This window comes from Papio anubis, chromosome 12, assembly GCF_008728515.1.
Source record: "Papio anubis isolate 15944 chromosome 12, Panubis1.0, whole genome shotgun sequence".
Lineage (NCBI taxonomy): Eukaryota > Metazoa > Chordata > Mammalia > Primates > Cercopithecidae > Papio > Papio anubis.
In genome coordinates this window covers 59,277,515-59,292,187 of record NC_044987.1, presented here as the reverse complement: position 1 = coordinate 59,292,187, position 14,673 = coordinate 59,277,515, and the positions used below count along the sequence as shown (strand labels likewise).

Here is a 14,673-nt window from a genome sequence, read left to right as displayed (position 1 = left end):
ATTAGAAATACATATATTACCAATAGAATTGAAGTCCTCTGGGTATCCTTAATCACATCTTACTTCCTGCACCTTCAGAAGTAACTACTACCTGGAATTTGGTATTTATTATTCCTAAGCATTTTCTTCATACCTATGTGTCCATTATATATATGGATATATACAGATATGTAGAGACATACGGTGATTTTTTAATTTTATTTTTACCTCCTTGGGAGCTCTTATATGATATATATGGTTATTGTTTTACCTGTTTTTAAACTTTATATGTGGTTTTTGATTGAGAGTCTCCCAAACCACCCCTGTGTTCAGATATTTGCTAGAAGGACCCATGGGACTCAGCATATATGACTAAGATTTATTCCTCGATGTAATAAGGACATATATCTGGATCATAAGGGAAAAGGACACTGGCAGAGTCTGGAGGAATCCATTTACAGGTTCCTTGTGCTCTTCCTCCCATGAGGGATTACAAAGAGCCCACATTGCCCCAGCAACAAAAATGCAGCAACACGTGTGCAATGTTTCTGTCCAGGGAGCCCATTAGAGAGTACCCACAGATTATTGAGGTTTGGTCATATGGGCACCATCTGCCTAGCACATAATAAAGACCCCTAGAAAGCAAGCAGGTTTCCAGCATAAATCATACTGCATTCAAACAGTCTGCATAGTCAACTACTGTTTTCACTTGACTGGTAACTGGGAACACTTTGAGAGCCAGGTTTCCAGACACCAGTCAAAAAACACCAATTGCAAGCAGGCCTTTCTAAGGATAGCACTGTTAGATCTGCACAAGTACCATTCTCTCTGTATTGTGCAACTTGCTTTTTTGTTCAATATTGTGTTTGTGAAGGTAATTTAGATTGATACCTGTAGCTACAATTCATTCTATTTCACTGCTGTAAACTGTTAAACATGACAGTTTATTTACCCTATTAATGGACATTTAGGTCTTTAATAATTTTTCACTATTAAACATTTGCTGCTATGAACATTCTTGTATGGATACATCTAATACAGGTAGTGGGATTCTTTGGTGGGAGAGGATATACATTTTTACTTTTCTAGGTATTGCTAAATTTTCCTCTAAAGTGACTGTACCAATTTACATTCCTTCTATTAATGAAGGAAATACAAGATTGGAATAATTGGGATAGTTGTGTTATCTTTGTGAACAGATTTTTAAATACTGATTGAGATTTTTAACTAGTTGTAAGACTTCACATTTTCTATATCTTAGTTTGGTGACTTTTTCTAAAACCATATTAACTTTATCTAGATTTTCAAACTTAATGAATAAAGTTTGTATAATATTATTTTTCTGATCTCTGTTGTATCCCTGCTTATAGTCTCCTTTTCATTAATATCATTTATAACTTTTAAAAATGAGTCTTGCCAGAGGGTTTGTCCATTTTATTAGATATATTAGATAACTAATATTTGCTTTTGTCAGTCCCCTCTATTGTACTTTGCTTCTTGTTTCATTTATTCTGTTTTTATTTTCATCATTTCCTTTTCTACCTTTTTGGGATTTATTCTATTCTTCCTTTTCTACATTCTTAAGTTAGATCCTTAACTCATTACTGTTTTGTTGTTCTTATCTCCTGGTATAGGGTCTTTATTTGAGTTCTCCCAGAGTCAAGTTCTGAGACCAGGATCTGAGGGCAGTAGTATATGTGAGAGATGCAGGGAGTGCCATAATGAGGTGGGAAAGTAGGAAGGGAAGAAAAGGTGAGCAATAAGGGTGTAGCTTTTAGTAGCTATTGATAATTGCTGTCTAGATTCATTAAATTCATTTTGTCATTAAAGGAAAAAATGACAAAATTCTATCATTCACTTGGCATTGGTCAGTTAATTATTTCATGAAGGAGAACTTTTCCCCATCAACTATTTAGTTACCCAGAAATATGGTTTGTACAGGAAAGGCAGAATAAAAAGCTGCTTTCCTTAGCAAACTCTGAGGTGACCAAAGTGACTTTTTTCTTCATATGTCAATATGAACTTTCTTTGCAGTCCTTGTTCTTTTTGATGTTCTAATTTTTCCATATTTGGCCAGTGGAATTACCTTCAAATTGACTCTTATCTTCTTTTGACATGACCTGAAATAGTCTTTTATGGCTTTCTTGCTTTCTGTTAAGACAAGATGTTCTAGGCTAATCTTATAAATTTTCTTTCCTGCACCTAAAATCAGCCATTTTTTCCATGGAACCCTGGTTCCTTTGGGGACAAAATAGTAGTTTAAGACCCATTATTTGGGCTTATTACGATTGAGTTGGCCTCTGGTTCTAGGCCTTTTTTTTTTTTTTTTTTTTTTTTGAAAAATACAGCAGGTTGTATTGAGGTTGGCTCCTGTGTTCTTTCAAAGAACCCTCATCATTTTGTGAGTTCTTTCTTTATGGCACCACGACGTTCCAGACTCATCTTGTATGTTCCCTGCCTCAGCACAGGATTTTTTTTTTTTTTTTTTTTAATGAGAAAAAATATCACGAATTCAAATTTATGGAAGCTTTACATTTTTATGTCCTCTAAGTTAGCAGTCTGTCTTTCCTTTTATTGGTGTTTGTAAAATTTCTTCTTTTTAAAATTTTTATATTTTAGAGACAGGGTCTCACTCTGTCACCCAGCCTGGCGTGCAGTGGTGCAATCACAGCTCACCACAGCCTCCAACTCCTGGGCTCAAGGCATCCTCCCACGTAGGCCTTCCAAAGCGCTGAGATTGCAGGCATGAGCCACCAGGCCCAGCCTATTTCCTTTATGTTATACTTAGTCCCAGATAAAAAATGACCTTAGATCAGCCATTTCCTCCTTGGTTGGGGAGAGGAGGGCTTAAATTCAGGTACTGTGAAACAGAAGAATGGACTCAGTGCTATGTGACAAATCTGTGTATGTAAATGTGTGTATATACACACATAAATTATACATATGAATACATTTTCATTTTCATATTTTGCAAAAAGGATAGCCAATGCTCTGGACCTCTGGTCCTTTTTGTAGGGTACCCTCTGAGGCCCGGAACCTTTGCTCAACTCTCAGGCTGTCCGGGGAAATTTTAGGCGGTGATACCGAGCTGCAGACCAATGTAAGAGTTTGGGGCTGTGGGACTGAAGAGAGGAAGCGACCGTTGGGAACTGAGGTGGGCCCAGGGCTTAAGCTGAGCTGGCGAGGGTAGAGGTGGTGCTGGTCCCGTGCGGTGGTGGGGACCGGGCTGTGGGCTGGAGGGAGGGGCAGCGCCGAGGGGGCGGGACGGGGCGGGCTCGCGGAGGAGGCCAACGGTTGGCCCCAGCCGCCACTGACTACAGCCTGCGTCCTCCTCTTTCGTTGCCATTACCTCTTTCCGGCAGTCGACCTGCTCTTTGCTTCTCGGGGTTTGTCTCCGTGTCCTCCGTCTCTGCTGTTTCTCCCTCTCTATCCTCCTCTGTCTCCGTCTCCGCAGCCTTGGGGCCGGTGCCTCTCCCAGGCTTCGGCGAATGAGACCTGGGGACTTGCCCCCGCGCCCCATGGAAGAACCCCCGGCGTCCAGCTCTGCCCCGACAGAGACGGAGGAGCCGGGGTCCAGTGCAGGTGAGCGGGGTTGGGAGACAGGAGAGCTCCCGAGGAGGACTCAACTGTGGGGACAGTTTGAGCAAGACCATCTGCGCTTGGGAAATCCAGCCTTGGATCATTGAGACAGAGCCACCCTGTCCGCTAGAATCTGACCTGGCCGGAGTATTCTTGGCTAGTCCTATTTTTATTTGTTCTCACTGAAGCCTAACTTAAACCTCAGAATTATCACTACAGAGATGAAAGGGGACTGAGACTGGAAAACCCCTTCTTACCAGAGGTCTCTGGTCGGCAGAAAGATCCCTGAGCTTCAGTTTCAACTTAGGAGACCTGGGTCTTGGTCCAGATTTTACTGTGGAGTGGCATTCAGTAAGCTTTGCCCCCATCCTGTGCCTGAGTTTTCCCATCTATACCATGAGGTGGTTTAGACTACAGATCTTCAAAGGTCTGGCACGTGATAGGTGCTCCTTAAATATTACTTGTTAGGAGTGAATAGATGAGATAGGGAGGCCTCCTTCTGGGATTCACTGGAGGCTCACTGGGTTAGTTGGAGGCTGTGGAATTACATTATTATAGCCTGAGAAGTAGGCGGTATTATCTCCATTTTATAAGTGAGGAAACTGAAGCTCAGAAGTAAAGTGACTTGCTAGTAAGTGTCAAAGATAAGTCAGACTTCAGAGTCCATGCTAGGCTATACTCTCTCCCAGTAAGAAAGCAGGGAGGACTTGATGGGAAAGTGATTATATCAAGCAGCAATTAATCATTTGAATTCTCTGCCTAAATGAACCCCAGAGCAGGACCATATCTGATTCTTTTCTCTCCCCAGTTTCCAGCACCTGATTTGTGTGAAATAGTTTGGGTGGCAATGCCAGAATCACCATCTATGTTACTTCTGTCATCAACACGATCAATATAATTACAAAAATTAATGGCTGTAATTGTTATAGTGATAATAAAGCATAAGTGAAACTGTGAAGACATCAAAATTTATAATTAAACACACCTATTGAAACAGGACTTTAAAATTTATAAAGCACTTTTGAGTGGTTCTTCATATTGATCTGCTTAGGTAGGTATTATTATCCATAGTGTACAAGCAAGGAATCCAAGATCTAGAGGTTGAGTAACCATCAAAACGTCATGCAGCAAGAAATGGAGCTGAGACATGAATCCAGCCCATCTGACAAGTTGTACTTCTCCTTTGGTGATTTCCCTATTTCCTCTCCCTTTCCTTTTTTTTTTTTTTTTTTTTTTGAGACAGAGTCTTGCTGTGTCACCCAAGCTGAAGTGCAGTGGTGCAACCTCAGCTCACTGCAACCTTCACCTCCTGGTTTCAAGTGATTCTCCCACCTCAGCCTCCTGAATAGCTGGGATTACAGGTGGATGCCACCATGCCCAGCCAATTTTTTTTTGTATTTTTAGTAGAGACGAGGTGTTACCATATTGGCCAGGGTGGTCTCGAACTCCTGACCTCAAGTGATCTGCCCACCTCAGCCTCCCAAAGTGCTGGGATTACAGGCATGAGCCACCGCACCCAGCCTCTTCCTTTCCTGTTCTGAGCCCTATCCTACTCCATGCCTATCCTGTGCTCCATTCTTCTTATCACCTGGAGAATTCCTGTTTAAATTTAACTAATAGTCACATGTTGTCTGATGATAGTAGTGTTGGTTTAACTTCTAATTAAAGTGGTAAGAGTTTAAAGTATGTTCTCTTTCAGCAATAAAGAGGGATTTAAATGTTTTTAAGAAAGAGTTGTAATTGTTATTATTGTCATTGTTATCCACAGGATTCAAGGAATAAAACTAGAATATACATTAGTTGGTAGTTTAAAAATAACTGTTGTATATTGCACTCATACTATGTCACAGGCCTTGTAATAGCCACTGTAGTTAAGCATTTTATTTCTATCACCTACTCTACTGAATTGTATAGGGGAGGATCCTGAAGCATAGAGAAGTTGAGTAACATGCCCAAGGTCACATAGTCCTGGCCTGGTCCAAATCCTATGTTCTTAACCATTACCCCAGCCTGGCTCAGAGACAGATTATTTGCTTAGAACAAAGCCTGACCCTCCCAGGGAGGAGAGCCTGAATTGAGGGGAGAGAAGTGTGCTCTAGTATTGGGTGAGAAGATGGTCTCCCCTTGCTTATCTTTTGATTCTGCTGTTGAGAGCCTGAGATTGAAATGAAGGGAGGCTTTTCTTCTGGACTCAGCAAGGCCACTCCCGCAGTTCCCCTCATGATACTGAGCCATAGTTCTTTTCCCTTCTTTAAGTTAGGAACAAGTGACTAAGTATTCATATGCTATTGATAAAAGTTTGTCTTGATTGACACTAGGAGGCTGTAACCAAAAGCAGTGCAACTTTGCCCTATAGTTCATTGTCCTGAAAGCTTCCTGGAAGATTGGTCTAAAATCATCATGCCATTCCTCTGTCAAGAACTCTTGAGTGGTCTCCCATCTGTGGAATAAACACCTTAATAAAGTATCTAAGCCTCCCAGGATCTGGACTGTACTGACCCCTTCAGTCCCACCTCTGCCCCATCCCTTGCACTCCATCTTACTGTAGTCATACTAAACTACTGAGAGGCCCTACAATTCTCTGTGTTTTCTGTCACCTATAGGCTTTTCACATCCTCGTCCTCTGCCCTTCTCCTTTTCACCCTCAGTTGGCTAACCTATAGGTTGTTTTCTGTCACCTATACGCTTTTCACATCCTCGTCCTCTACCCTTCTTTTCATCCTCAGTTGGCTAACCCACTATTCATTCTTTAAGATCTGGCTCACTCATTCATTCAGTCATTCAACAAAAATTTGTTGAGTGCCTATTATGTACTAGGCATAGTTCTACGTGTCAAGGTGGAGCAATAAGAAACAGACATACCCTTGCCCTTTCTGGAGCTTCCATTTTGTGGTATGTATTAAACAAATGTAACATAGGAGACATCAAAGTGTGATAAGTGGTGTGGAGAATAGAACAAGGAAAGAAGATAGGCTGGGGCAAAGGAGTTGACAGAGAAACCCTACTGATTGGATGATGTTTGAGCAGAGCTGAAGAAGTTGAGAGAGTGTTATGTGACTATCTGAAACGAGTGTTCCAGGCAGAGCCTGTGACTATATGAGGCAGGAGCTCTTTTGGCTCAATAATTCTCTCCAAAAATCCTTCTCTGGTGCCTTGATCTGGACAGATGCCACTTTTATGTTTTTCTACTTGCTATTGTGTTTACCTCTAAAGTAGCACTTATTACATCGTGTTATAATTGTCCATGTATATGTCTGTTTCCCTCACTTGATTGGGTTTCTTGAGAGCAGGAACCTCTGATCCTTCTCTATCTTCTCAGCACCTATTTTAGAGCCTGACATGGAGGAGACACCTAGAAATATTTATTGAATAAATCGTTCTTACAGCCTGATAATATTTACAAATGATTTGTAAAGTTGGGTTTGGATGACAGTTGGTTAGAGGAAAAAGTAATTCTAAGGCTGCCTTTTGTCTGTCTGGCTTGATTCCCCTTTTGGGCCTCTGAGAAGTGGAACACCTGGTTTTCTTTAAGAAGAATACTTGGAGACTCCATTGTGAGCATTATGGCGGGGTAGCCAAACTGTAAAATGGGGGGTAAAATATAACAAAGGCAGCCGGGCATGGTGGCTCACACCTGTAGTACCAGCGCTTTGGGAGGCCGAGGTGGGTGGACCACCTGAGGTCAGGAATTTGAGACCATTCTGGCCAACGTGGTGAAACCCATCTCTGCTAAAAATACAAAAAATTAGCTGGGCGTGGTGGCAGGCGCTTGCAGTCCCAGCTACTCGGGAGGCTGAGGCAGGAGAATTGTTTGAACCCAGGAGGTGGAGGTTGCAGTGAGCCGAGCTCACGCCATTGCACTCAAGCTTGGGCAACAAGAGCAAAACTCCATCTCAAAAGAAAAAAAAAAATAACAAAGCCCTTTATAGCTGAATTTGTGAGAAAGTAAGAGAAATCTCCAGGGACTAAGAAACCAAGCGTGAACTGAAAACCAGAGTGATTAGCTCCTTAATCTGCCCTCAGCTGTACTGGATGTCTCACCTAGAAACTTGGACTTTAATAGGCCTGTTTTTGTATCAAATGAAGCTATAGGTCCGCATGGGTTAGACTCTAGTGGGTTTTTGTTGTTGTTTTGTTTTGTTTTTGAGACGGAATCTTGCTTTGTCGCCCAGGCTGGAGTGCAGTGATGCAGTCTCGGCTCACTGCAAGCTCCGCCTCCTGGATTCACACCATTCTCCTGCCTCAGCCTCCTGAGTAGCTGGGACTACAGGCACCCGCCACTATGCCCAGCTAATTTTTTTGTATTTTCAGTAGAGACAGGGTTTCACCATGTTAGCCAGGATGGTCTCCATCTCCCGACCTCGTGATCTGCCCACCTCGGCCTCCCAGAGTACTGGGATTACAGGCGTGAGCCACCGTGCCCAGCCTGGTTAGACTCTAGTTTTTGACAGAGGATGGCATGTGAAATCTTCACATGAAACTAGGTCCCTTGAAAATCTGCACCCTGTGTAGGGTGTATACCTTCTGATAGGGTGGACTAGTATCTTAATTCATTTTCTGTTGCTTATAACAGAATACCTGAAACTGGATAACTTATAAAGAAAAGAAATTTCTTACAGTTATGGAGTCTGAGAAATCCAAGGTCCAGAGGCCACATCTGGTGAGGGCTTTCTTGCTAGTGGGGACTCTGCAGAGTCTGAAGGCAGCACAGGGCATCACATGGCAAGGGAGCTGACTATGCTAGCTCAGATCTCTGGTTTTCCTCTTATAAAGCCCCTAATGCAACTCCCTTGATAACGCATTCATCCATTCATTCATTCATGAGGACAGAGCCCTTATAACCCAGTCACCTCTTAGAGGCCCCACCTCTCAACACTGCCATATCGGGGATTAAGTTTCAACATGAGTTTTGGAGGGGACATATATCATACCAGATCTACTAGGAAAAAAAAAAAATTCTCCCTACTGACACAGAGAGAAGACAAAGAAGATTGCCTTTTATCCTAGGCTTTTGTACAGAAAAAAAGTTTTCCCAGAAAATTCTTAACCACAGCCATTCACTCGTACAGATACCCAAATGGCCTAGAAACTCCAAGTCAAGAATTGACATTAAAAACCACCTGAGGCTGGTAATACCCCTGGATGCTTGGCAAAAAGAAATGCAAAACCGCTCTGCTCCAAGATACATACTTGACACAGGCCACACAGAATTCCCACAGGGTCTGGAGTTAATGAAATTCTCATTTGTTAAATAAGAATGTATATTGCTTGCTTTGTACTATTGAGAGCATATGTTACTCTTGTATAAATAAACATTTGAATATGTATCTGTGCCTCCCCTTTGCTCTCCAGAAGTGAAATGATGAAGCAGAATTTATATGCAGGCCAGCATTTGGGTATGGACACACATTGAGCTGCCTTCTATCCTTGCAGAGGTCATGGAAGAAGTGACAACATGCTCCTTCAACAGCCCTCTGTTCCGGCAGGAAGATGACAGAGGGATTACCTACCGGATCCCAGCCCTGCTCTACATACCCCCCACCCACACCTTCCTGGCCTTTGCAGAGAAGCGTTCCACGAGCAGGGATGAGGATGCTCTCCACCTGGTGCTGAGGCGAGGGTTGAGGATTGGGCACTTGGTACAGGTGACTCTTCATCCCAGATCTGAGTCTGGGCCTCAGTTTCTCTTCACAAAGCTCAGAGCTCTTCAGGATCTGTGCCTTTTCTCATCAGTACAGGAAAGCCATGTGGGGAGCAGAGGCAGAAAAAACAGCAAAAACAGTGGCTCTCACTGAGTGCTTATTGTGTTCCAGGGGCACACTGGGTCCTCACAGCCACTCTGTTTCGTAGGTACTGTTTTCAGTCATATTTTACAGACAAGGAAACTGAGAGTCAGAGAGGTTGCCATTTGCTCAAGGTTATACAGCTATAATAAAGCAGTAGAAGCTGGCTTCAAACTCAGTTGCTGACTCCAGAGACCGCCACAGTTATTTAGATTCAGCTAACGTGTGATGTGCCTTTCATTTATATTCCATTTAATCCTCATAAATCACCCAGGGAAGTAAGCATTGGTAGTCCAATTTTGCTGATGGTGGATCCTGGTGCTCCAAGAGGTAAGTAATTTGCTCAGGACCACATTTAGCAGATGACGGGGGGATACCAGTAATAACCACACTTCTACTACTAAATGCTGTATGTGAGGTACATTTTATTATCTCCACTTTGCAGGAGGTAACCAGGCCTGAGAATTAAGCTCATTTGCTTTGGTCACACATCTAATAAGTGGGAGAACTGGAGTTGGAGCCCTTCCTCTTCAGTAGAACATTTTGGCTGTATTTTTAGTGAGGAAAGAGAGGTTGCTATTCTTTGACCTGGAAGCTACGGGGTTATTTCAGACCCCAGATAGGCATACGTCAGAGATGTTGTGGATTTGGTTCCAGACCACCACAATAAAGTGACTGTCACAATAAAACAAGACACATAAATTTTTTCGTTTCCCGGTGCATATAAAAGTTATGTTTACACTATACTGTAATCTATTAAGTGTGTAGTAGCATTATGTCTAAAAAAAAGTACACACCTTAAAATATTACTGAAAAGTGCTAATGATTATTTGAACCTTTGGCTAGTCAGTCTTTTTGCTGGAGTAGGTCTTGCCCTGATGTTGGTGGCTGCTGACTTATCAGGGTGGTGGTTGCTGAAGACTCAGTGTAGTATTATTATTATTATTATTATTATTATTATTATTATTGAAGCATTTCTTACTTATATAGATAATTTCTTAAAATAAGACAATGGGCTGGGCACAGTGGCTCATACCTATAATCCCAGAACTTTGGGAGGCCAAAGTGGGAGGATTGCTTGAGCTCAGGAGTTTAAGACTGGCCTGGGCAACATAGCAAGACCTTGTCTCTAATAAAAATAAAAAACATTAGGTGGGTGTAGTGGCACACACCTGTAGTCCACAGCTACTTGGGAGGCTGAGGGGGAGGATTGCTTGAGCCCAGAAGTTCAGGGCTCCAGTAAGCTGCGATTGTGCCACTGGGGGACAGAGCAATACCCTGTCTACCCCCAACAAGAAATAAGACAACAGTGAAGTTTGCTGAAACAGTTGACTCTTCCTTTCACAAAAGATTTTTCTGTAGCATGCAATGCTACAGAATTTGATAGCATTTTTCCCATAGTAGAACTCATAAATGAATCCTCTCAAACCCTGCTGCTGCTTTATCAACTAAGTTGATGTAATATTTTAAATCCTTTGTTGTCATTTTGACAGTGTTTACAGCATCTTCACCAGAAGTAGATCCTATCTCAAAAAACTACTTTCTTTGCTCATCTGTAAGAAGCAAGTCATTTGTTCAAGTTTTATCATGAGATTGCAGCAATTTAGTCACATCTTCAGGCTCCACTTCTAATTCTCTTGCTATTTCCACCATATCTGCAGTTACTTCCTCTACTGAAGTCTTGAACCCCTCAAAGTCATCCATGAGTTGTGGGAATCAACTTCTCAATGTCTCTTAATGTTGATATTATGACCTCCCATGAATCATGAATGTTCTGAATGGCATCTAGACTAGTGAAATTTTTCCAGAAGGTTTTCAGTTTACTTTGACCAGATTCATCAGAACAATCACTATCTATGGCAACTATAGTCTTGTGAAATGTATTTCTTAAATAATGAAACTTGGAAGTTGAAATGACTCCTTGATCTGTGGGCTACAGAATGGATGTTGTATTAGTGGCTGTGAAAACAACATTAATCTCATACATCTCCATCAGAGCTCTTGGATGACAAGGTACATTGTCAATGACCAGTAATATTTTGAAAGGAATCTTTTTACCTGAGGAGCAGGTCTCAACAGGGGCCTGTAAACAGAAGTGCTTCATCCAGGCTTTTTTTATTGTAGAGCACTGGCAGAGTAGATTTAGGATAACTCTTAAGAGCCCTAGGATTTTCTGAGTGACAAATGAGCATTGACCTCAATTTAAAGTGACCAGCCTGTCTTTTGAAGGTTTGAAGCCAGACATTGACTTCTCTCTAGCCATGAAAATCCTAGATGGCATCTTTCAGTAGAAGGCTGTTTTATCTACAGGGAAATCTGTTGTTTGGTGTAGCCACCTTTGTCAGTTACCTTAGCTAGATCTTCTGGATAACTTTCTGTAGCTTCTCCCATCAGCACTTGCTGCTTCACCTTGCCCTTTTATGTTATGGAGACAGCTTCTTGCCTTAAACCTCATGAACCATCCTCTGCTACCTTCCAGCTTTTCTTGTGCAGCTTCCATACCTCTCTCAGCCTTCTTAGAATTGAAGAGAGTTAGGGCTTTGCCCTGGATTAGGCTTTGTCTTAAGGGAGTGCTGTGGCTGGTCTGATCTTTTATCCAGACCTCTAAAACTTTCTCCCTATCAGCAATACGGCTGTTTTGCTTTCTTATCATTCCTGTATTCACTGGAGTAGCACTTTTAATTTCCTTCAAGAACTTTTCAGCCTGGTGCGATATCTCACGCCTGTAATCCCAGCACTTTGGGAGGCCAAGGTAGGCAGATCACTAGGTCAGGAGTTTGAGACCAGCTTGACCAACATGCTGAAACCCCGTCTTTACTAAAAATACAAAAAAAAAAAAAAAATTAGCCAGGCGTGGTGGTGCATGCCTATAATCCCAGCTAGTCAGGAGGCTGAGGCAGGAGAATAGCTTGAACCCAGGAGGCGGAGGTTGTGGTGAGCAGAGATCAAGCCACTGCAATCCAGCCTGGGCAACAGAGGGAGACTCTGTTTCAAAAAAAAAAAAAAAAGAATTTTTTCTTTGCATTTACAACTTGGCTGTTTGGCACAAGAGGCGTAGCTTTCGGCCTGTCTTGGCTTTCAACATGCCTTCCTCCTAAGTTTAATCATTTCTAGCTTTGATTTAAAGTGAAAGATGGGGGACTCTTCCTTTCACTTGAACACTTAGAGGCCATTGTAGGGTTACTAATTGGCCTAATTTCAATATTGTTGTGTTTCAGGGAATAGGCTGAAGGAGAGGGAGAGAGATGAGGGAACGGTTGGTGGAGCAGTCAGGACACATATAGCATTTATCAAGTTCACCATGTAATATGGGCACAGTTGTCATACTCCAAAACAATTACAGTAATAACATTAAAGATCACTGATGAAAGATCACCGTAACAGATATAATAATAACGACAATGTTTGAGATATTGTGAGAATTAACTGAAACATGACAAAGACATGAAGTGAGCACATGCTCACTTCAGGGTTGCCACAAACCTTCAGTTTATAAAGACAATATCTGAGAAATGCAGTAGGGCAAAGTGCAATAAATCACATATACCTGTATTTCTTATTGTTGCTTTCCTCTCTCCCAGGGCTAGCTTAAGTGAGACAAATGAGACAATGGTTTTGAGAGTCTTTTGTAAAAATATATATAGCTGTGTCATCTCTCTATATCTATATAGTAGGCACTTTAATACTCCTAACCTACCCTGCTTTTTTACCTACAGATGCCTCAAATCTGACCATTAAATCTTCATATCCATAGCAGATAACCTTCTGCTGTTAAACTGCACAGTGCAAATGCTATTCTGCTTGAACATGGGCCTTGCTATCAATCCCTATCTTTGCTTTTGATGACATTGGCTCACATTTCTCTTGGTGAAGTTTTTTATTTTGTGTGATTTTGGGTTCCTGCTCTTTCACCTTATCTTGATATGAGTTTTTCTCATGGCCTCCCAGGACCAGACTTCTGCATGTATAACTAGCCTCCACAGAGGCCCAGCCCTACAGCCCAGTAGAACTTGGGATTCTAGCTCTTTCCTTTCTTCTAGGACAAGCATTGCCTGTGGTCATCGGTCATGTTGCACTGTTTTTGATCAAGACAGTAGGCTGTTAAGCATTTTTTAAAAATACTATTTTTTTAGATACAACTTCTATATTGCCTAGGCTGGTCTTGAACTCCTGGCTCAAACAATTTTCCTGTCTCAGCCTCCTGAGTAGCTAGGACTACAGGTGTACACCACTGTGCCCAGCCTTTTAAGTTTTAACTATCTGTTTGTCTGTCTGTCTGTCTGTCTAGAGATAAGCCCTCTCTGTGTTGCCCAGGTGGGAGTGCAGTGGCTATTCACAGATGTGATCGTTGCATACTACAGCCTCAAACTCCTGGCCTCAAGCAATCTTCTCGCCTAAGCCTCCTGAGTAGCCGCAACTACAGGCAGGTGCCACTGAGCCAAGCAAGCATTTTTTATCAGACCACAACTGTTGTATAACTTCACTACTCAGTAGTCATACACATTCACAAACATGTCCACTTTAATTCATTCTTTCTTTATTTCATTCTCTGATTTATTTAATTGTAGAATCTTGAAGTTAGAAGAATCATAAGCCCAACTTCTTTCCCAATATAGAAATCTGTATTCTATTGGTAGTTACTAAAATCTTAGTGGTTAAGAGCATGGCTTTGGAGTCAGTCAAGACCTATCATTTATTGGCTTTGTGACCTTGGATACTTGACTCTTCTCTGTTTCATCATCTGCAACATATAGTTAATAATAGATACCACATAGTAAGAACTAAACATTTGTCATTTTCCATTAAGGGTCTCCTTGCACAGCTCTTCAAATGAGCACCTGATTGCTGTGGCAGCTGTTTTTTGTCTGTGAATGAGATGATCTCTACTTCTCTATAACTACCCATTGGTTTATTCTGCCTTCTGGGGCAGTCAATCTATACAAAATGTAGATACAATGTCTTTTTCAGAGAACTACTCTCTGAAGTACCTGAAAGCTGCATCCATGCCCTCTGAGTATTCTGTTTTCTGGGCTAAGCAACTTCAGTTCTTTCTGTAACTTCTTAGGGCACAGTCCTGATTTGGTTTCTGGTCCCTTGAAAAGTGTGATTACTGTCCTTGGGATCCGGTCTGAGATGGCAGTGTCCTTTTTTAAAGTAGAATACTCGGAACTGAACTTGGGACTCCAAGGGTAGACCAACCAGCTCAGCAATGAGGTGAGCTATCCTATCTTGTATTCCCTTTAATGCAATTGAAGGTAAAATAGCACTTTCTTGGTAGCTACATAGCACAATTGACTATATAGATTGTGTAGACTATGTAGACTATGTAGAG

General features: G+C 41.8%; 1 protein-coding gene across 1 annotated transcript in view; it reads left to right on the top strand.

Moving 5' to 3' along the window:
* Positions 1 to 2,659: 2,659 nt before the first annotated feature.
* The window catches only part of NEU3 (neuraminidase 3), a 22,765-nt gene continuing 10,751 nt past the window's right edge, over positions 2,660 to 14,673 (top strand). The window contains 4 exon segments of the mRNA XM_003910417.5: positions 2,660 to 3,245; positions 3,248 to 3,310; positions 3,313 to 3,561; positions 8,992 to 9,203. Of these exon segments, the coding sequence (XP_003910466.2) occupies positions 2,966 to 3,245; positions 3,248 to 3,310; positions 3,313 to 3,561; positions 8,992 to 9,203 (804 nt within the window). The 5' untranslated portion in view covers positions 2,660 to 2,965.